The following is a 22,366-nucleotide window of genomic DNA, read 5'->3' on the forward strand; positions in this document are numbered from 1 at the left end:
AAACAAAAAAACTCCCTAGTGTCCATTCATTGGTTCACCTCACTTGGTGACTTTCTTTTAGGCCAAAGGCCACTGTTTATCTACAGTATATGCCCAAACAGTAACTATAGCAGACAATCAACTACTGTCAGCTTTAAGACACCCTAAAGAACAAGCTTATCATGTTCTATATGGGCTCATGCTACCTTTTATCAGCAATCATCTGGCTTTATGGATGTCAACCATTAACCATTACCCTGGTTTCATTTTCCAACAGCTACCACGTTTGGTGTTATTTATCTTTTTTAAATTTCATTTCTTTTCTGTCTTTTTAGTTTTATTGAAAATTCCTTGATTCTGTCTCTTGGCCTACAGTTGTCTACTGTGTATATGAATTCCTTTCATTCTTACTATTTTGGACCCAAAGAAGATTAGCAAAGCAAAAAAAACAAACTAATTGGGATCCGATCAATAACTACTGAACAAACAAATGAGTGCTAATGATAGAATCGATGGAAGATCACATCATTGCCATCAGATGGAAAATTACAGAAACATTTAAAAGTTACATATAGTCACTTTAATAATGGAATTGTTGTATTGCCAGTTTACAGTAAAATGACCGTAGAAGTAGCGGATTATAGCACCCAGTAAGGAAAGCCCAATAGTGCTATACTTCTACTTAAAGACTCAGAAAAGATAAGATAAGATAAGATAGACCCACACTGGGGAAATTCCTGTGCTACAGCAGCTCAAAAGATGTACACACATCAGAATAACACAAATACACATTAAGTAGACATAGGAGAAAAAATATAGCTACAAAAGTATATGAAATAGATAAAATAGAATTAGTTATAATAAGAATAGTAATAAAAACATATTACACAATAAACACCCTTATATAAACAGACAGTATATAAACACAGATATACAGATGAGTAAGGTGCGGATGAATAGAGATGACATATATAGCACAGTTGGAGTAACTAATTCAATCATATGAAGCAGGCCAAGCCCGATAACAAGACAACACGTCCTCTCTGGTGATGGAGTCACTCCGCGGCAGCAGGCAGCGGTATACACCGCTGTGTGTCAACCTGTGACGCGTGACACATGGAGCGGAAGAGGAAGAGAAGAAGAAGACAGGGCCAACGTCCTGTTCAGTAGTTAGCTGCTCCGAGTCCTCACGGCTATGATTGACAGAGTCAGCAGAGAGAGAGACGGGCATGTCCGCTGCACACTCGCTCGCTTGTTATCCTAGAAAGAACTGCAGCATGGCGAGTCAAGGAAGAGCCCAGAGTGTTCGCCACTCACACACAAGAACAAGAACATCATGTGTCGGATTATTGAGGATGTTATTTATTGCTTTTATTCACACGACGCGGGCCAATAAACAAGGTTTGTAACTTAGCTGGCTACGTCCGCATAAGCTAGCGCTAACTTCCGTAGACATTTCTACGAAGTGCGGGTTGAGGTTACCTCTACGGGCCAACTTTAACACAGCTAGCCCGTTTACCTTGCAAATAATATTGCTAATAAAAATTGATACAAAGAAGCATAGCGTTAGTTCAGAATGAAAGTGCTGTCTTTCGTTTGCTATGTGTGACCTTTTACGTTACCGTTACAGTAAACGTTAACGTTAGCGTCGTTTGTAGCTTGTTGTCATGTTGTCATCCCTTCCATATATGGCTAAGTTAGGCTAACACTCTAACGTTACCTAACACATGCAAAATAATACAAAGCACAGACGGAAAGAGCAGCTTGTTAGCACCGTCGCTAGTACTAATGTTAGCACATCATGTATGTTAATGCTTTGAAATTAAGAGACAACGTTAGTGTAGTAACATCGCCGCCAGCCTACCTAACAGTAACGTTACTTCCTCATACTACACTCAATAAAGGAAATGCTTGAATCGGTCAGGTGACGGTTTTTTGTATACGTGGCTGAGCGTTTTGATTTGGACCCTGGGTTGGTTCCAGCTTGGCACTGAGCGGTCCACGGACCAAATGACAGCCGCATGTTATTTATCGAGCGGACTGAAGTGTCCAGCTGTCAGATCGACTGACCATGTCAGGTCACACGGCGATAAATCGACTAATCGTGACTGGACAGCTGCAATCCACGTCCAAGATAAGCTGTGCCAACTTTGAGACGTGTCTGGTGCCTGTAAATTGTAACATTGGTTCATTTGGTTATCTAACAAGAAATGTACTTGAGTGATAAAGGAGATTATTGGGCAAATATTGTGTCACTTATTATGGCATGCTTCTGCCAACCTCAACACTGCAAGCTTAGGAAATGGAGTCAGTGTTACCAAGTTCACTGCTAGTTGTGCTTCACTATTTGAACTATCTGTAGCAGATTTACACAAGCTCATGCCAGGAGAGATGACATGTGATTTAAATGAGAGAAGTGATAAAACATCCTGCTTCCTTTCAGTTTGGCAATCGCCAATAATCCATTGTTGCACTCCATGATCAGTTTAGTTTATTTGTTTCACAGAACATAACATACAAATTACATTGAAGAAATACAAAAATACATGTGAGGGTGTGGTAGAAACCTTCAGTAAGCCAGATGGATCAAGTACCAAAGAGTATTTTTGTTTAGGGCATTTTGAATGTAGTCCTATTTGTTGTTTTGATTGTGATCATATTCTGAATAACGAGCCGTAACGATTCACAGTGATCGAAAACACTAAGTTTCACTTTCTGTAGTCTTGCACTCAGGGCTCTAATCAAGTGTAACTTTCACCATGGCTTTCCCTTATTTAGTCTTGTATGTTCCACTGAGGTACAGTAGGAAAAGTTATTTCTTCCCACTCTATACTTACCAAGGAGAGGTGACTTGAACTTGGAAAACTTCACTCCAACTCTGACTAGATGCTCAGCCATGGCAGAATGGCTATGTTAGCGGTTTGTGATGTGAATCTAAAAAGGAAATTAAACTGTGAGTTGTTGCATCAAGTGATTAGATCACTTGGATCTGCTGAGGCATTTAAATCTAAAACACTCGTTATAACTAGCAGGAGTTATTGGAGTGCAACAGTTTAATTGCCCAACATTAGAACAGGTTTCTTTCACTTGAGAAACAAATATTTGCCCTGTTTTTCTGAATAACTGGGGAAATGATCTCCAAAATTCTGATATAAACCGTGAGAGAGGATATTGTTTTTCATAGAAAATGTATCTTAGTATTTCTGAGATAATTATCTCATTAATTCAGAAAGACGCGGCAAATACTTTTTTTTTTTTTTTTTTTCACGTGAATGCATTACGCTTCCGTAACATACTAAAAGTGTGCTGTGAACATGATCCGCCAACGTTGGTCTTGTTGTCAAGTTGTGGTATTTTGGTGGTGTCAGATGAAAAGCTTTACAATAGAGGGGAAGCGTTTTAAATGCTGAGCATGGGTGTCAAATTTTAGCCTCTCCAAGCTTGTAGATTTCTACTCGGAGGTAGTCATATGACAGCCAGTTCAAGAAACATCCGGGCCTGAAAATCCTGGTGATAATAGTGTGATTACTAAGGAGTACCTTTTTAACACACAACTCTATATAACACACAATATGAGGGTGTGCTGACTTTAGGTTCATCCTTTTGTTGGAGACTAATCAGTGTGAGCCTCATACACAGAAATGCCCGATGGACTGACACTTTATAACATCCTTAAAACAGATGAGTTCTTAGTAGTAGATGAACTGTTTCTTTTTGGTACGGCCTAGCCACCAAACTTTCACACCAAGTCTAGCAGCATGTAGGCAAAGATCTCAAGCCAGATATTTTTCTTGTCTCTTGTCTGCTCTGAATGTACAAGAGATTGAAGTTCAAGTAGGTAGTTGTCTTTAACAGTAATATAATGACAGCTAAACTGATGAGTTTTGCTGTGGTAATTTGGGTTACTAGCAGAAAGCTATTTTTCATACATGTCCAATTCTGCTATAGTTTCCCCTTCCTGTGTCTTCCAGTAAGTGTTAAACTCTCAAAAACTCTGTTGTAATTAGAAACAGATTGTTTTCCTTTTTACTGATGGGTGATCGCAATAAAACTTATACAGTCTTGTCATTCTTTTTTTTTTTTACAGCATTCATTCAGTCAGACACAATTCTAGAAGTTTTACATTTTGGCGAGGGAAGCCTTTTACAGGTAAGTGCTATATTACTGTTTTGCCTTATTGTTGTTGCCATTCAAATTGAACTATTACTCACCACAGTTAGAGAAACATTTACACCATTACAGAGCAGAAAAAGGTTGAAATAAGGCCATTTACTTGATTTACAAATGACCTGCCTAATGTAACATCCAGTTAAATCCCATTTAGATAATTGTTTATGTCTCTGTTCGTTTGCAGGCAGAGTCCGACATTGATTTTAGTTTATATCATCAACAAAGGTATGTTTTTATATTTTTCACTTCATAAATATCCTCCCGAACTTCAAACAAATATGTGTTTCTGGCTAAATGCCAATATATGAGAGTGGGTGTAGGCAGGTGCTGTTGTTCTATGTACTGTACCTGTGCATTCTTTTGTGAAGTGTTGCTACAAGCTAAATGAGTGGAGCTTATATAGTATTAAGAGCCTTAAAAGTTCTTGTACTGATTTGACGCAGAAAAACAACAGCAACAGCACACTGAATTTTGCTTCTAGCTTTAACATGACCAACATTCACAAGTAGAAAACAACAAAGATGCTACTGAAATGGTGCTGTAACAATTTTCAGCCACTGTGGCCAATGTGAACAAGTTTCATTTGAACACAAAGTTGTTGTTTTTTGTCAAGGCTGACAAACCTAGGTAAGAATTTAATTACTAACTGCCAGGCTACAGTATCGGTTACCAACCCTTTTTTAAAAAAAAAAAAAAAAAAAATCACTACATGACAACAAGAACATAAAAACACACTAACAAGTATGGTTGATGATGGCATGAAGTCAATTAGAGAAAGCCAGATTCCTCAGATCCCACCCATACCACTCCTCAGCTCTCTGAGACATGCTGATAGTGACACGAGTCGTCAGGGAAACGGCTCAGTCTGTGTCATCTGTTGCTTAAACCAAACCACAGTGTGCCTCTCTGCTGCTACAGCTACTTGGAAGAGTAGAGATCTGGCAGCGCACACCCCAGACCCAGCTAATATCAGTTTGACCCCACTGTCGAGGCTAAGAGGAGCAGACAGGCTGCTGTTTTTTTTCAATACTTCAACCAACGGAGCCTTACCTCTGGTCCTGACAAGTGTCAATGGTTAGGTCACGTTGCCTCCCAGTCAGGATCGCCTTGAGACAGACATAGCTAAGTGTGACAGATGAGTGCTCTTAGCACTGTGAGATCTTTCGTGACTGTCTAAGAACTGTAAAATGAGTCCACAATGAGTGTGTGGTGGGCTTGGGAAAGGCTACGTGGCTATGTGTCCAACAGGTAGAACTGCTTGAATAAAGTACATACTGTTTTTAAGGCAGGGAACATGTGCAAGTCAGTCAGTGGATTTTTAACATGTTTTTGTATTGTGGCCTCTGCTTAGAAAACAATACTGTAAACTTACTTTTACACTTGTGTTTTGTCTGAGTGCAGCATACAGCAAGCCTTTACTGTTTGTACACAATGTTCTAAATCAAAAATGTTATCTCCCACGGGCATAGCATGACCACTCCCTCGAGTTTGGGTGGAAGGGGAGGGTATTTTGCCGTTTTGTGTTGTGTGAAGTTTTTCAAATATTGAACTTCCCCTTTTTTCCTCATTATGTCTGTGTAGTGTAGTGTTTGGAAGCCTTTGTATGTTAATTATTATCTCTATTACTCAGTGTGCTCCTCTTTTTGTGAAGAAAGTTATCAACATATGGTAGTCACTTCCACAGGAATTCAATAGGGTTTCACAGTCACTATGTTTGTTTTTAATGCACACGTCTTAAGGTTATAGCCTGACACTGGGCATATGCAGATCTGAGGCCAAAAGGCACAGCCCTCCTCATGACCCCCCCGCTACTCCAATTACACCCTGACATTCAACGCATTAGCTCTGAAGTGCTGAGCGAAAGGCCTCGCAGAATTCACAGCCAGTTTCCAATCTGAAACCCTAACTCGGCAAGAACTTTGTCAGTAGATGTAATATTAATGGGAGCAGTGAAGACTTGAGGAGGCTATAGATGATAGATAATCCAGGAAGAGCAGTGCATGGTCGGGTCTCTGTGGATTACCGTGTGCCTCGGGATGCAAATCCATCCTGTCTGTACTGAGCTCTGCTACTGGAGCATGCCTCTACAGCCATTGTCTGCTCCCGGACGCATAGGCTTGGTAGTAAATAGGTGAAATTGATTTAATTGTCTGACTCTAGGGTCATGTTAGGGTAATTACACACAAGTGATTTATTAAAGGATGGTGTTGGGTACCACCACATCAATTCTGGTGCGAAAGACGAGTATAAAAAAGATTCCAGCTACAGTGTCTCCTTGCGTGTAATATTTTTGTGGCAATGTTAACTTTCCCACAACAGTTTTTTTGGTGAAAAAAAGAGCACGTGACATTCAGGTGTGTGTTTGCTTTTCAACCATTAAATGACATCAGGTTGGTTTATGTGCCACACACATTGCTTTTGAACTTCTTTTCATTTACATAAAGGCTCTCATTACACAGTTCTGTTGCATGTTGCCTTTGTCCTTTAGGGTACGGCCCTGTACCTATCTTCTATTGTTAAGATACACCTGTTGTTAAACAGGTTTGGCGAGTTACGAGTTATGTGTCCTAACGACCAGGTGGGTGGAACCGATGCTCAAAAGTAGTTGCCTTCGTGTGAGAGAAACGCCACGTTCTGATTATTACAAGAAGACTTTTTTTTTTTTTTCTTTGTCCGGTTGATTTATACATTTTTTACTCTATGGATTTTCATGAAGATTTTACACATGGAAATAGGGCACTCTATATGGGAGTGGTCGCCTGGGCCCAGACCCTGGTGTCTGTGCTTGTGTGTTTAGCCTCTCGTTTGTTTGAAATGCCTGTAAACATGGAGAGTATTTTTCCTAGCTTGCTGTTGCTGCTGTCACATCTGCATGTCTCTCACAGCACATCCCCGCACCGTGGGAACTGCCGCCCTATACGATTCGAACCTCCAATGTTGGACTTTCACGAACAGTGAGTCTTTGATGTATTCTGACACTAATTTAATATTTTGTGATTTTTCTTAATTACGTTTCACATAGTTTGAGACACTTGTCATTTTAAGTTTTTCTTCTTCATTCCTAAATCTTATTTAGTGGAAATATTTGATCAAATGCATCATCTGATATAATAAACAACATTTTTAAAACCCAGTGGATAGTTACAGACTGGTGCTCAGTCAATATGACCTTTTGCTCTCTATATTATGTAAAGTAAACCTCTTGAAGCGAGTAACCTCAGCCTGTCAACGATAAATGTGTCGCTGAGGAAGCATTCAACCTAAGCGTCAGCACCTAGCTTCACCTACGCAGGACTTGTTGGATCACATGCCACCCTGACAGTGGGTGTACACACCCATGTGGCATGACCCAGCTTCAAGTGTAGCCTACCTTACCAGGGTGCAAATGGTTAATTAACTGTCACAGGAGTGGGGTACCCTACACCAACTCCCAGTGAGTGACCCAGCTGCCTCGGCCTATCCTCTCGTGTTCTACTTCCTCAATAAACAATCCACTTATCAGCTGTGAATGTTTTGAGGGCATGAAAATGAAACCTTGAGAAATTCTCACCCTGTCTCTAATACACTGGAAAGGCAGGCAGGATTGGATTAGAGGTCTTAATAAATCAGCCCATAGATAGAGGCTCAACTTGTTAGATGCCATTCATTTAAGCTGTTAAGAAGATGGACATGTTTACATCTGCCTTACTTGTGTTGGAGAAACCATACATGCCTCTTATCCACTTTGTTTAAAGGACCATACAAGTGGTTTTCCAGGTTTTAATCAACTGACCTAGAAGTAATCCATCACAGTTAACATTTAGTGGCTTTTATTCTTAAGCCAAAGTTACTTTGTCTTTGCATGGTTTTGCATTTGTGAGCAGGGAGAATCATTAAAGTCTCTCCCAGTTGATTTTCCTACCATATTGAAATGAAAGAAACCACATGCTGCCTGGAAGGTAGGAATCAAAGAGTTTATGATGTGCAGTAATGTAAAGTGCAGTATATACAAGGAATAGGTTTTAACATGCAGAGCTACTTGTATGGTCCTTTTTAATAAATTAATAATTTTGGGAAGGTAACCCAGAGGAATGTCAAGTGCATCATTAATCACCAGGTGATTTGTATGACATTCCAAACCTGTTTACTGTCTCTCTTCTTGTCTTTAAAAAATCTTTGACTTTATTTTTAAGAACATGTATTTTTATTGTTACATTTTTCAACAAATTTCTCATTCTCATTCATCCTCTGTTTAAATCAAAATCTGTTTCCACCTTTGTGTCAATTCTCATGTCATGTCATTGTGACTTTATTAGTGTCATGTGCTTCTACATTTAGTTTTTAATTTCTTTCTATATGTTGTTGTTTGCCAGCGCTTACAAAGGCTTCTTTTCTTCATTTGCAGGCCCGTTGGAATGCCAAAAATGGAGAAAGTATATTTACATAATCCTAGCTCAGAAGAAATTAGTTTGATATCAATATCGGCAACAACAGCACATTTTCACGCATCCTTTTTCCAGAATCGGGTAAGTACTAATCACTTGGGAGTCACTTTAACATTGATTCATTTTTGTCATTAGCCTAGTTGTCACAACACATCTAATGCTTAATAACTTAATAATAGAAAATGCAGATTATCCTGTTAGTTTACCAAAAAAAACATTCCCTTGATCTTAAGTCACATGGGTGTGTTGATCTCACCATGTTACTTGATCATGCAGCATTTTGAAACATGAATAAATCAGTGTGATAACTTTGATTATTGTAAACAAGAGACTAATCAGGAGACGCAATGTATCCTTCTGTCTCTCAGGTGGCATTTGCTTTCTTTTTTATTTGCTTTAAACTCAAGTAGACTTGGGGATCTTCTTCAAGCATCAACAGCAACAACTATTCTCTATTCTGTAAATTCTGTACATTACTCTGCACTTGACTGCTTTTTTGCACTTCTGGTTAGACGCTAAACTGCATTATGTTGTCTTAGTACCTGTACTGTGCAATGACAATAAAGTTGAATCTAATCTAATCTGAAAAGTAAGCAATAATTGAGTGGGAAGTCCCGATGCAATTTGCGTGTCATTAGAAATGTGACCACACCAAAGGGATGAATGGCACTCTATAAAGAGAAGTAGACAAGACTAGGACAAGTAAACGGCAATATAATCAAGTTATAGTATACACAATCTTTAAACATGCCACACACTCTTTATTGGCATTTGGTGGAAAACACTGAAATAGTCATTTAAACCCACAGGAAGCAGTGTCCAAAGAGGATGGGTCCAAAATAACTGATGAAGGGAAGGGCCTGTTGACTTTATGTGGCTCACCCCTTTTTTTCCCGTTCGTTTTTTCTCTTAACCTCAAGTTGCTATTGCCAGCTGTAGTAAATACAAAAACGTCCTGATCAGTTCAGATCAGTTTTCTTAACTGCATGTAACCCTGACCCTTTTTAGGAAAGACCTGTTCTGTCGCTTTAAGCACAGTAGTTTCTGCACACATCATGTACTTGTTTAAGTGGGGTAGGGACACTGTGTATTTTTACCCTAAAACATTGATTACAAAAGTTAGGTCGTCAAGAAGAGGATGGTTGTTGTTGTTGTTATGTGTGCCCAAGGTGTTTAAATAAATTCAACTTCGGGATATAAGAGTCAAGTTTACAAAGACATTCAGTAGGAAAGAATTCCGTGTGGTTTTGAGGATAACAACCTGACGCCGCTAGTCCTCTGTCATGGGATATGTTTGTATAAAGGCTTTCTATAATAGGGTAGATAAAAATCACAAATTCTGCGAGATCCAGAGATTTCAGAGTTTGTACTAATGACATTAGGCATCATTAGGTAAAATGGAAGATTTTGGATCTATACTTTTATGTAGTCATTAACATAATTTGACATAGGTGAGCTATAGATTCCACCAGGTTTCTCTGAATTTTTGGCAAATTTAAGAGCAGGCTTACAGGTTGTTTGCAGTTCAGAGAGTTGTTATGCTTTGATATCCAGTTTGGTTCTGCAAGGACTTAAACTCTTCACATTTCATCATTAAAAACACCTGATAGGAGAATATATGTCACAGCTTTCTTTTGGACCCGTCCGTCTTTTGGTTTGGCACAGTTATTTTTCTTTAATAAATGCCAAATACATGTAATGCTATTAACTGCATGGAATCAATGCATACCTAGTCTTTATTTCTGCTTATTAAGTGTTATTTTGCTATGGTTTTATGTGTTGGATTGTCTGTTTATACGCTTGGATTCTTATATGCACTCAAGCCTATATATAGTTAGAGACAACAATCCCCAGAGATCTCTGCCTGCGCTGGTCACAGTGGCACATGTGTTATGCATCAGAGCTTGCCAAGTGACTGTTGGTGTATATTTATAAATGTGTCCCAACTTCATGCTATGTACTGATACTTTAAAGTATACACTGCATAGTTTATTGGGTTACACTTTACTTGAAGGTATCTACATAAGAGTGACATGACACTGTCATGAACGTGTCATAAACATTATAAACAAGTCATAAACGTTTATGACATACTGCTTCTGTCATTAAGTGTCATTCAGTTTTTGTCATGACAAGTTAGGGTTTGGTTTAGAGTTAGGGTTCATGTGTTCATGACAGTGTCATGTCACTCTTATGTAGACACCTTCAAGTTAAGTTACCGTTTATTTTTATTTTACAACAAATTAATGTAATTTACTTTCAGTTAAGCTGTGACTTTTGAGCTCTTTTGAACTCTTGAACTGCCACTGTATAATTTGGAAACTCAAAGTCAAAGTTCTCTTCCCCCCCCCACACACACCCTTTCTCTCCCCCAGATTTTCCCAGCGCTGTTTCTCTATTTTGGTTTATTGTTTTCAAGCTATGCTGTGTAGCTTCTCCATTTCCTGTGTGCATTACATTGTGTGTGTGCATTGTGCGGAAACTAATCTAAGATAAAGAAAAGTATTCCGCCTCCCCTGCATATTTCAGATAAGAAACTGTTTATTTAAAAATATAAAAATATAAATAAAACCTCAATCAAAAGTTATGCACAGGCAGTAAAGCACAGAGCACTTTGAAGTAAAGATGGAAATTCAAGATTATCGATCATATCTATCATGGAAACTAAACATGATTTGAAGAAGGGTTATTAGCACATTAACAATACATCCATCCATCCATCCATCTTCATCCGCTTATCCGGGGTCGGGTCGCGGGGGTAGCATCTCCAGCAGGGGACCCCAAACTTCCCTTTCCCGGGCCACATTAACCAGCTCCGACTGGGGGATCCCGAGGCGTTCCCAGGCCAGGTTAGAGATATAATCCCTCCACCTAGTCCTGGGTCTCCCCCGAGGCCTCCTCCCAGCTGGACGTGCCTGGAACACCTCCCTAGGGAGGCGCCCAGGGGGCATCCTTACCAGATGCCCGAACCACCTCAACTGGCTCCTTTCGACGCAAAGGAGCAGCGGCTCTACTCCGAGCTCCTCACGGATAACTGAGCTTCTCACCCTATCTCTAAGGGAGACGCCAGCTACCCTCCTGAGGAAACCCATTTTGGCCGCTTGTACCCTGGATCTTGTTCTTTCGGTCATGACATTAACAATACAGCAGAGGTTTATATAGTATTTTACCCGAAAAACGTGCAGAGGAAGTAGTTTGTTTTAGGTGTATATTAATGCAGGATATACAGTATATGTACACATCTGAAACCAAACCCACGCCTTTTAGGCATCGCGATTCGGACCTAGACGATTCTGCATCGATGCAGTGACAGACCTTAATTGATTATTGCCTGCTGATGTTGCTTGTTGATTTTCTGGTTGCTGCTTTTTTTGTTTTTTTGTCTGCTGTGTTTAGACTCCGTAAGTGTCTTTTTTAAGAGCAGATACGATAAAAAGGGGAGTTCATGTATATATCTGACTACTTGAATTTGTTGATGAAAACCATGTGTAACAATATATATTAATATTGAAGAGGTGATGCATCGTGATATCGATTCAAATCGTTGACAGGATAATCATAATCGAATTGAATTGTGAGACCAGTGAAGATTCACACCCCTAATGCCTTTGGGAGGTGTTCTAAAAATGGCACAGCTTATATATTGTTTCCTGCTTGAAGAAGTTTCCTGACTGAAAAAAACCTGCCTTAATAAATAATAAGAATGCACAGGTTAGAGTGTATGCTTCCTATTAGGCTTCTATCTTTTTGCTTCTGCACTTCGACCAAGCCTTTATCTGGTGAGCAGTGAATTGTACTCCTTCCACTATTTGCAGCAGCGGAGATGGCACAAGAAGTTCTGTTTCGTTACATTTGTGTACAACCTCTTACTACATGACATTTAGTCTATATGAATTAACTATATATTGTTTTTAGCTGTTTTTGTAGATATAAATAGACAGGAAAGTATTCAGGGTGATCTAGGTAAAACCACTGAACAGTCACTATTTGCAACCACATTCGCTACCAAAATGCTAAAGTTAGAGTGTAGCTGTAATGTTTTGGTAGCAGCGGATCTGTAAGGTCAGGTGTTGTGGAAGTGAGTGTTCTTTCAGGTTATTAGCCCAGCTGATGAAGAACATTCTGCGTTTGTTGTACTGCACATCATGTATGTTGTATCTTTCAACAGATAATTCCACCAGGAGGGAACACGTCATTCGATGTCGTATTTCTTGCCCGAGTAGTTGGGAACGTAGAAAACACTTTATTTATTAATACATCACATCATGGAGTGTTTACATACCAGGTATAGACCAAAATGAACAACACTTCATTTTCATTCACAAGTTGAATAGTTAGTGCTAGGAGAAATGTGACTAATTTAGCTTTTCTATCTCTGTCCTGAAGGTTTTTGGGGTTGGCATCCCAAACCCCTACAGACTGCGGCCCTTCATCGGGGCTCGAGTCCCTGTAAACAGCAGCTTCTCACCTCTAATAAACATCCACAACCCGTACAGTGAACCACTACAGGTAACGTTGAGTAATTAGAGTCTCTAATGGTTAAACTGGCACATAGTTTTTTGGGATGGAACAGCTGTTTAATTGATGGATTGAGTTCCTTTTCCATGTCCTACTCCAGGTTGTTGAGATGTACTCCAGTGGGGGGGATCTTCATCTAGAGCTTCCCACGGGTCAACAAACAGGGACTCTTAAATTATGGGTTAGTTCCACGTGTTTGTGTCGAGTCTTATTTTGTTTTGAAGATGAACGATAACGGAAGTCAAATTTTCATCACTTTCAACCATGCTGACTAGGGCTGGGTTTAAAGAAAAAAAAATGGTGATTAAATCCTGAGCTCGATCTCTTAGGAGACTACGTTCTAAAGCTAGACTAAAGATTTTGGTTTCATGTGAAACTAGACGATCAAAGGAATTCATGTTATGCTAAATAACGCTCCAAAGTTAGGCGAAATGTTGGCGAGGGTAAACCTGCCATGGCCATCAGGTAAATACAGTCTCTGCATCGCACCCTCTGCAAGAAAGCAAGACCATTTTTTTTTGTCTCTATGTAACTGCTTTGGGGTCAATTCTTAAAGTCTACATTAATATTTGTAATGCGGCAGGTTAGAGGCAACCTTGTACAATTTACAGCACTAGTTCTCTAAGAATCTTTTTCATATTCAAGCAAAATTGGTATTGTGACTGAAATATCCCTAATTGCATTATTTTTTAATCAAATCAAATTGGAACTCTAATAGAAAGGGACCTTGGGAATCGAATCGATTCAGGCAATTGGTGGCGATACCCAGCCCTAATGCTGACCTTCTCCCTCCAGGAGATTCCTCCATTCGAGACAAAGGGGGTGATGAGAGCCAGCTTCTCGTCGAGAGACGCCGACAACCACACGGCTTTCATCAGAATCAAAACCAATGCCCCCAATGAAGACCAGTTCATCATTCTCCCTGTAGAGGTGGAGGTCACATCAGGTGTGCTTACCAAGACTTTGTCACATTTTATTACCTACAATACATTTATTGTAATACTCCGTCTTGTCCGTCAGGTAAACATTTTTCTGTTTGTACTACTTTTTTTGCAGCCCCTGGTATATACGCCTCCACAGAGATGCTTGACTTTGGTACGCTGCGGTCACAAGGTATGGAGAATTACAGCAGAAGGTACCTCTTGCACTTCTTCTCCGGGCTTCTTTGCTCACTCCTCCGTTCTCTTTTTCAACCACTTTGTCTTACAGATCGTCCAAAACTGCTGAATGTACACCTTTTAAATTCAGGAACAAAAGATGTTCCAATTACAGTAAGTATCCTTGGTAGCCTTTTTGAAATCTTCAAACGGTTATCCTAACCCTCATGTAACCCCAACCTTTATTTACGCTTTACAGAGTGTGCGCACAACACCGTCAAATGAAGCAGTCACAGTAGATTTCAAAGCAGTCACACTGAAAGCTGGAGAGAGCAGATATACCAAAGTTGCAAGTATAAGTTTTGACGGTAAGCAGTGGTTTTTATGTGGTGAGTTTTGACATTTCTGTTGAAACATGAAGGTTATAATGTTACATTTTTGTTGACAGAGGTGTTGATTAAACTGTATGATCATTTTGGAGGCTGTAGTACTGACAGGTGTTTCTATTATTTTGTCCACTTATTTATTTAACAAGCACTTAGGATTTATTTCAGGACTTTTGTATTAGACTGCATTTATTATAGCTAGCAGGAAACTGAGCATACATCTCATTTCATTTCTTACGTCAACGGTTTTTCTGCTTAATATCTTGAACCATACATATTCATGGTTTTTTTTGTTGAGGAAATTTCATTGCAAACAGCTAAGCTTGTGACATACAATCAATGGATATCCAGTTGGGACAGTTAAAAATTGAAAGCCATATCCAACCTGAGCTATCACATATGCCTGCTCCACCACCACGCCCTCCAACTGTGGATACAATGCAGGCAGTTAGCCACACAGATCTTAAACATTAAGTGCTTTTCTTCATTTTCAAATAGTGCAGTTAGATGCACCTTTTCCACTTAACACAGGCTCTTAACAGGAGGAAAGTCTGAACTGGCAGTTCTAAAGTGTGAAGGCTGCATGCATGATGTCAGTTCCTCTTCTAAGTCTTCACTGGCGGACAGAGACACAGACGTGAACAGTGGTTTGCTTCTACTTCCTTTTTAAGAAGGAATCCTTTCGGTTTGTTCATACTCTTGGGTAAAAGTAAAATCATCAGAAGTCAATATTTTTTCCTTTTGTGTGTGTCCTGTAATATATATTGACTGTTTATTAGTAATGATCTGGACATTCTTTAGCTTTAAGAGTTTTACATCATGTCCTTACTCAAGCAATTTCTTACACGTTTTGGTTTAGAGTATTGCACAACTTCCTCTTGTGAGGCCTTGTATGCTTCTGCAGTGCAGTTATCCGCTGTTTCGATCTTGTTTTTGGGTTGCAGCCTCAAAAGCGAGAAGACCATATCAGTTCTCTGGAAAGATAACTGTTAAAGCGAAAGAAAAGAGTTACTCCAAGCTTGAAATCCCTTACCAGGCAGAAGTTTTAGATGGGTGAGTTGTTTTGTGTCGCTACATTGAGAAAGTGGGTGTGGCTTTATGTGTTATAAGGAATACAAATGTTCCTGTAAGAGTTTTAGTTCTAAAAGGTTTCTCTCTTCTGGCAGCTACCTGGGCTTTGACCACACAGCGACATTGTTCCACATCAGGGACAGCCCCGTCGACCCAGTGGACAGACCCATCTTCCTCACAAATGCCTTCAGCTTTGCCATCCGGTTACACAATGTGTCCCTGCCAGAAGAGGCCAAAACCATGTTTAATGTGAGAGTCACCAGAAAGGGTTAACGGGGGACAATCTAATTGTGAAGTGTAATATATGTATAATGGGCGATATGACATCTCGTTTTCTCTCTCTGTTTTAGGTGCAGAACTTCAGTGCACCCATCCTTATCCCCCCACACGAGTCACGCTACGTCTTCTCCCTCCTCTTCCGGCCAGTCCGACCCTCCATTCACATAGACAGCAATATCCTGCTGATCACAAACGCATCCAAGTTCCACCTGCCTGTCCGGGCCTACACAGGCTTCTTGGAGGTACACAAAAAACAAACAATTTATTTAGAGAAAAAGAATCCTCTTCATATGCAGCTAATTCACTTACCATCAAAGTGGTACTGAACAGAGCTCATTCATTTATCAGCGAGTGCTGCCATGTTCATTACATTGAAAGTCTGTATTCTTCATCTAATACTGCCCTACAATGGTAGAGCGCATTAACTACTGAAGCAGTGAAATTGAAAAAAAGGGTTAATGTTTTCAGGCAAACAAAGTGTCCATTTTAACTAGTTCTTATTCTTATTTTGATTATTTACAGTCCGTAACTTACAGGAATTAAATGTATTACTGTTGTGCTAGGTGTCTGTCATTTTACTACTAATATTTACAATAAAACCATTATCATGAACTAGTTTACATTTTAATACATTTAAAATTTGTATTTAAAAGTAGCTTAACCCCACCAAATTGCGTGGATTCCACTAGAGTCAAAAGCTGAGGTGGAAGCGATTGAGATCTGCTAAGCTAGTTACCTTTAGCAACAGTTTAGCTGTGGGGATTTAGCTCTCCATTGTGACCGGAATTACTGTCAGTTTGTCAATATTAATATTTGTTATTGACAAGTAGGAAAACCAATGCATAGGTAAATTTAGTTTTAGCTTTAGATAAGGCTGGCCATGGCTATTTCATGATGTAGCTTTAACTTGATATAGATCTCTGTTTACCAAGCTAGAGTATAGTTACTGCAGCCTGGGCAACAACACAAAGTCAGAATGCAGTAACTATACAACCAGTGTGCATTCACTGCAGTTTGACTTGGTTTTTAGCTCTGTGTCTGTAGTTACTGCACATTTAAAAAGCATTAGAAGTTAGACATTTTGAAACATTACACAATGCTTTTCTATGTAGTAAAACAGAAGTCAGATTCGTATGTAAAGTATGTAGTTACTCCGTTTTGCCTTTGTAACGCAGAATCATTCTTGGTGATATGCGTCTGTGTAATGTGGCGTTTGTTTTTTTGTGAACAGCCACTGGTCCTGCCTCCCAGTCTGAAGGAGAACATCCTGGACTTTGGTGTTCGCAGTGCAACAGACACCAGCAGCATCACATTTGTGGTGGTCAACAGTAATCCCATAGAGGTAAGATCACGCAGCATACTGCATGTATTGCTACACTACACATAAAACAGTAGCAGATTAGATAGTTTGTCCTGTAAGAGAAAATAAAAAAAGAACTTACTTAAACCTGAACTTACTTGCTGTGTGGTTAGCTTTCCTGTTCATTGTCCAGTACACAGTTACAGTAGGCCCATTGTATATTGTACAGGGCCTTTTATATATGCTGCCTTGTGCTTTCAAATATTTCCAGCACAACAATTAAACTTGTCGCAACATGAGCTTTTAGGCTAACATACTCATTTCCACAGTGGCAGTTGATATAACGTGTTTGAGCAATTAAAAAGTACAGTCACACATTGTTCAGCAAAACGATTGCAGCGTACAGTTTGGTCCTTTCTGTCCTTTTCAAACTGCTTTGTGTCCTCCAGCTGGAGATCAAATCCTGGCTAGTCACGGGAGACAGCCTTTCCATGGAGCTGCTGAAGACGGAGAAAGGAAACGCAACAGTGGCCCTGAGTCGCCCGCGAGAGCTGCACAACACCTCAGCCTCCCATCACAAAACAGTAAGACCCCCGCAGTGTCATTCCCAAGCTGCTTTTTGGTTTTATGTTCTGATCATCATGACACTAACTTTGGTAGATATCCCAAACTCCATCACAAAGGGGGGAAGTTGGTAGAGAGTAGTGTCACCAGTCTAATGCAATCCAAAATAAAAGGCCTGTGTCGTGGCAAACCAAAAAAACCCTGCTGGGTCTAGTTTGGGTGAGACAAAGAGCAATTAAATACTCAAACACAATATCAGTTGTCTCTTATGTCCAAGGATTATTTATGGCTTGCAAACAAGAGCCACCATGTATGCCCAGGGGGCACATGAGACTGAAGACAAAAATTGGTCACATTGCAATTTATACTTATGCTCTGCAGTGTTGCCTCACTGCTCTGTGTCTGAGGTTATTTATCTTATTAGTCACATTGTGTCACAATACCAAGTTGAAAGTTATTTTTTTTACTAGCTTCTTTTCTAGCTTGCAACTACCTTGCTAAGGTTATGCTTGCATGAATTAATGGTATTATTTTTAGTTTTTTACTTGTGTAGTGTTGCTGCTGCACATGCACAAACTCACACACTGACTGCTGACTCAAGCTGGTTCAGGTAAATGCAGAATTAAATTTGGGATCAGAAAAAAGCCTCATCAAGCACAAGAAAAGAAGAACACTAGATAGAAAGATGGCAGCAAAGAGAAGAAGAAAAAAGTAGAACAAGGAGAGGAAGCATCAGTAGACCTTTCTAGACTAATTTATATCAAAAATAAAAAAGGTACTTTACAGCTAACCGCTTCCTCATGTTAAGAATCTGTAGCATGCGCACTGTGAAAAAAAACCTAACACATTTTTTTTGTCTCTATAAAGGTGATATTAGCATCTGGCTATTATGCAGCATTCAGAGTGACACTTGTGGCCAAGGCACTGGAGGGCATGTATGATGGAGCAATACACATCACCACAGATTATGAGGTAGGTAGCCAGTCAAATCTGCTGTTTATGGCCGTTCTTTTTAAGGAAATGCACAAGCAGCATTCAGTCTAATGGTGACTTTTCTTTTCCCCTCAGATATTAACCATCCCGGTGAAAGCTCTCGTAGCTGTGGGTACATTAAACAGCTCTCCTAAGCACATCGTTTTACCACCTTCATTTCCAGTAAGTAACACTAACATCTATTCATGAGTAAGATTTCACATCTGTGCTGGCAACAAGCAGAAGATGAGATGAAGTATTGTCTGCCGAGCCTACATTCCTGTACAAAGCCTGAGGTGTTGTGACTCCTGACGTGTGTGTGTGTGTGTGTGTGTGTGTGTGTGTGTGTGTGTGTGTGTGTGTTCCTTTTAGGGTAAAGTTATTCATCAAAGCTTCAGTATCCAGAGCTCTTTTACTCAGAAAGTGAGGTTACAGCAGATCCGCTCCCTGACTGAAGATTGTCGTTTCTATTATAAACGGCTCCGCAACAACAAAGATGAGCTGGAGCCAAGACGTAAATCCAAGGTAGCCCCCTTTGTCTCACTGAGCAACATTAGTGAGCCATAAGTGTCCTTCTAAACATAAACTTACTTTTCCTCCTTTTTCAGGTGGCAAATATTTATTTTGACGCCAGCTTGCAGTGTGGTGATCACTGTTATGTGGGGCTGCCATTTGTGCTTAAATGTAAGTTTTTTTTTTTTTTTTTATGTGTGTGTAATGTTCAAATCTCACAAAACGATTCAAAATTAAAACAAAAAATCTTTTCCTTCCACAGCTGAGTCCAAGTCTCATGGGCTGGCGTTACAGGAGGATATCTGGGACGCTGATGTCGACCTCCACCAGAAGCTCCTCAGGCGATGGAAAGAGCTGAAAGAGCGCTCGGGACACAAGTAAGTATATTAGGATTCAGAGATCCTTGGGCTATGGTTATCACATTTTACTGTTGAATTAGTTGCTTCACACCAACGGCCTATTTACAGCATGTCACAAGATGTTTTATCTTTTTCTTACTAAAGGATTGAAGCTGTCTTTGAAGTCAACACGGACCTCCAGAAAAATGTGCAAGCTAAAATAACTGCGCACTTGACCTGGCCCTCACTGGTCAACTCCTCCCAACGCATTATGTTCCCTCTGACCAACACAAACAGCTCGTCTGTGAGTAGAAAAACAACCCGCCTCTTGTTAGTAGTTGGGGTGTTGAAATTAATCATTGCATCGCCTCTGTCGATGCAGTGGCAGACCTTAATTGATTATTGCCTACTGATGTTGGTTGTTGATTTTCCGGTAGCTGCTTTTTTTTTGTCTTTTGTCTCTTGTGTTCAGACTGGGGAGTTCATATATATCTGACTGCTTGAATGTGTTGATGAAAACCATGTGTGGCAATATATAATAATATTGAGGAGGTGACGCATCTTGATACATTGTGATTTCGAATCAAATTGTTGGAGGATAATCGTAATCGAATCGTGAGACCAGTGAAGATTCACACCCCTAGTTACAAACACAAGCAGGAATGTCTTAAGGTGTTGTTAAAGTCCTGTGTTTGAAATTGAGCTGGGACATCTTTCTGTATCTCCGCAGGAAGAGGAGGTGATTCTGCAGAATCCTGCCGATGTCCTCGTCTATGTCCAGGTTCTCCCGTTGGCGCTGTTGCCCAACCCATCGGTGTTTTCTGGAAAGCTGGCTGACAGGTGGGAAATCTCCACAAGCTCAGCACGTATCTTGTTCTTTATCCCCCTCAACTTACTCTGACAGTGATCTTCTCTGATTTTTTTTTTTCCAGGCTGCCATTAGGGAATTTGTCCAACATCAACATTGACACAAATACCTTAGAGTTCCAGGTTCACAGAAATCAAGTGAGTGCTCCGAGAGTGACGATGGACTTCCCCACTGTTCAGGCATTCAGAGGACCAGCTGTTTGGCATATAATTGCATTGCTAATTACAGTCCTCTTGTCCATGATGTAGGCAGCATGTGGAAGCTGTTTGTGTCTAACAAGCCCTCTGTTTGTTTGGCAGACATCTCTAATGAAGAGCAGTACAGGGTTCGTAGAGGGATCAACCAGACCCTTTGTGTACAACCTCCTCCTGCTGCCTGGAGAAGTCAAGTCGTTCAGCGTGAGGTTCACTCCCACCAGCAACCACAGTGTCTCCTCCCTCCTCATAGTCAGGTAATGTCACTTTTATAATGGAACTGTTCTGTGTTTTTTTTTCTTTCTTGTGTAGCATTAAGGGATTACAACTTGGATTTCGTTGTGCAACCCTGTGTTGTAGAATGCCAATAAATGATCCTTGAACCATTAGTAAATATGCATTTCTCTCCTGAAATTGTGTGCTTCCTTGGGAATCTGTTTAGGAACAATCTGACCGTGATAGACACAATCATACTTCACGGCCGAGGTACAACGGAGAGTCTGAAAGTTGCAGGGAAGCCTCCAGGACAAGGCAGCTCGCTGAGGTTCAAGATGACTGAGGCCCTGCTGAAAGACTGCACAGAGAGTGAGTTTGTGTTGCTGTGGTCCAGATCAGTGTATCCATGGCCCCCATTTACACTTTCCATTTCTGGTGCCTTGTATCCAGATAAAATCCAGATATGATTTAATACACTTTAATTTACATAAAGCAGCATATATATATATATATATATATATATATATATATATATATATATATATATATATATATATATATATATATATATATATATATATATATATATATATATATATATATTAGGGCTGTCAATCGATTACAAATTTTTATCTAATTAATTACATACTCTGTGATTAATTAATCGCATACATAATAAACGGTGCCTGAACCGATACTTTTTAAGAAAGTAAAAAAAGAAAAGAAAAAAAAAAAGGGTACTAAACAACAGTTGGTGACATCCAAGAATGGCTTGTTTATTGCTAAGGCCATATGGTCAAAATTAAATTATGTAATAATAATGTATAACAATAACTAATTTCAGTAGTAAATTGCTGTTGAACCATCAGCTAGGAAAAGGACATTTACAATAACTTCAAATGCACCACGAGGCTGTAGTTTACCAGTTTCATTGAACGCACCGTCTGTGTTGTTTCTCCGACAGCAGCTGCAGATTGTTACATTCCGGTGTTGAATCCTCTACAGTAAAACACAGTCACACTTTACACCGTTTAGTGTTAGCTGTCAGCATTTTAACCCTGTTTAATCCAGCTACTAGCTAGCGGTAGGCTAACGTTAGCTGCTGTTGAGTATAGTGTTATAATGTAACTAGCGTCATGTGCATCAGAGAGAAGAGCAGACATATCAGTGGCACCAGATTTCGGTAGCCAGGGTTGACAGGAAGAAGTAAATGTTCCAATTAATAATCCAGGCAGAACATTCTCGTCTCCCTCCTTCATTTTACAGTCCAATGGTGCTAGAACGGCTCCGGGGCAAACCTCAATATGGAATGGATTAATCTGCCTTATTTTTTTTAACGCGTTATTTGTTCTCAGATTAATTAATCGAAATTAACGCGTTATTTTGACAGCCCTAATATATATAATATACACACACACACATACATACATACATACATACATACGGATGAAAGGCGCTCTCACCCACACAGATTATT

General features: G+C 39.8%; 1 protein-coding gene across 1 annotated transcript in view; it reads left to right on the forward strand.

Annotated features, from left to right (window-relative positions):
* The first annotated feature begins 1,145 nt into the window (after window positions 1-1,145).
* The window catches only part of tmem131 (transmembrane protein 131), a 34,309-nt gene continuing 13,088 nt past the window's right edge, over window positions 1,146-22,366 (forward strand). Inside the window, 27 exon segments of the mRNA XM_078259843.1 lie at window positions 1,146-1,380; window positions 4,067-4,128; window positions 4,334-4,374; window positions 7,035-7,103; window positions 8,534-8,654; window positions 12,742-12,858; window positions 12,960-13,082; window positions 13,192-13,272; window positions 13,887-14,037; window positions 14,148-14,204; window positions 14,301-14,362; window positions 14,448-14,556; window positions 15,519-15,627; window positions 15,741-15,894; window positions 15,996-16,166; window positions 17,156-17,266; window positions 17,674-17,808; window positions 18,656-18,760; window positions 18,857-18,943; window positions 19,133-19,285; window positions 19,369-19,444; window positions 19,536-19,650; window positions 19,777-19,915; window positions 20,342-20,451; window positions 20,544-20,616; window positions 20,779-20,930; window positions 21,116-21,258. Coding sequence (XP_078115969.1) covers window positions 1,209-1,380; window positions 4,067-4,128; window positions 4,334-4,374; window positions 7,035-7,103; window positions 8,534-8,654; window positions 12,742-12,858; window positions 12,960-13,082; window positions 13,192-13,272; window positions 13,887-14,037; window positions 14,148-14,204; window positions 14,301-14,362; window positions 14,448-14,556; window positions 15,519-15,627; window positions 15,741-15,894; window positions 15,996-16,166; window positions 17,156-17,266; window positions 17,674-17,808; window positions 18,656-18,760; window positions 18,857-18,943; window positions 19,133-19,285; window positions 19,369-19,444; window positions 19,536-19,650; window positions 19,777-19,915; window positions 20,342-20,451; window positions 20,544-20,616; window positions 20,779-20,930; window positions 21,116-21,258 — 2,998 coding nt within the window. The 5' untranslated portion in view covers window positions 1,146-1,208.

This window comes from Sander vitreus, chromosome 9 (assembly GCF_031162955.1).
Source record: "Sander vitreus isolate 19-12246 chromosome 9, sanVit1, whole genome shotgun sequence".
Lineage (NCBI taxonomy): Eukaryota > Metazoa > Chordata > Actinopteri > Perciformes > Percidae > Sander > Sander vitreus.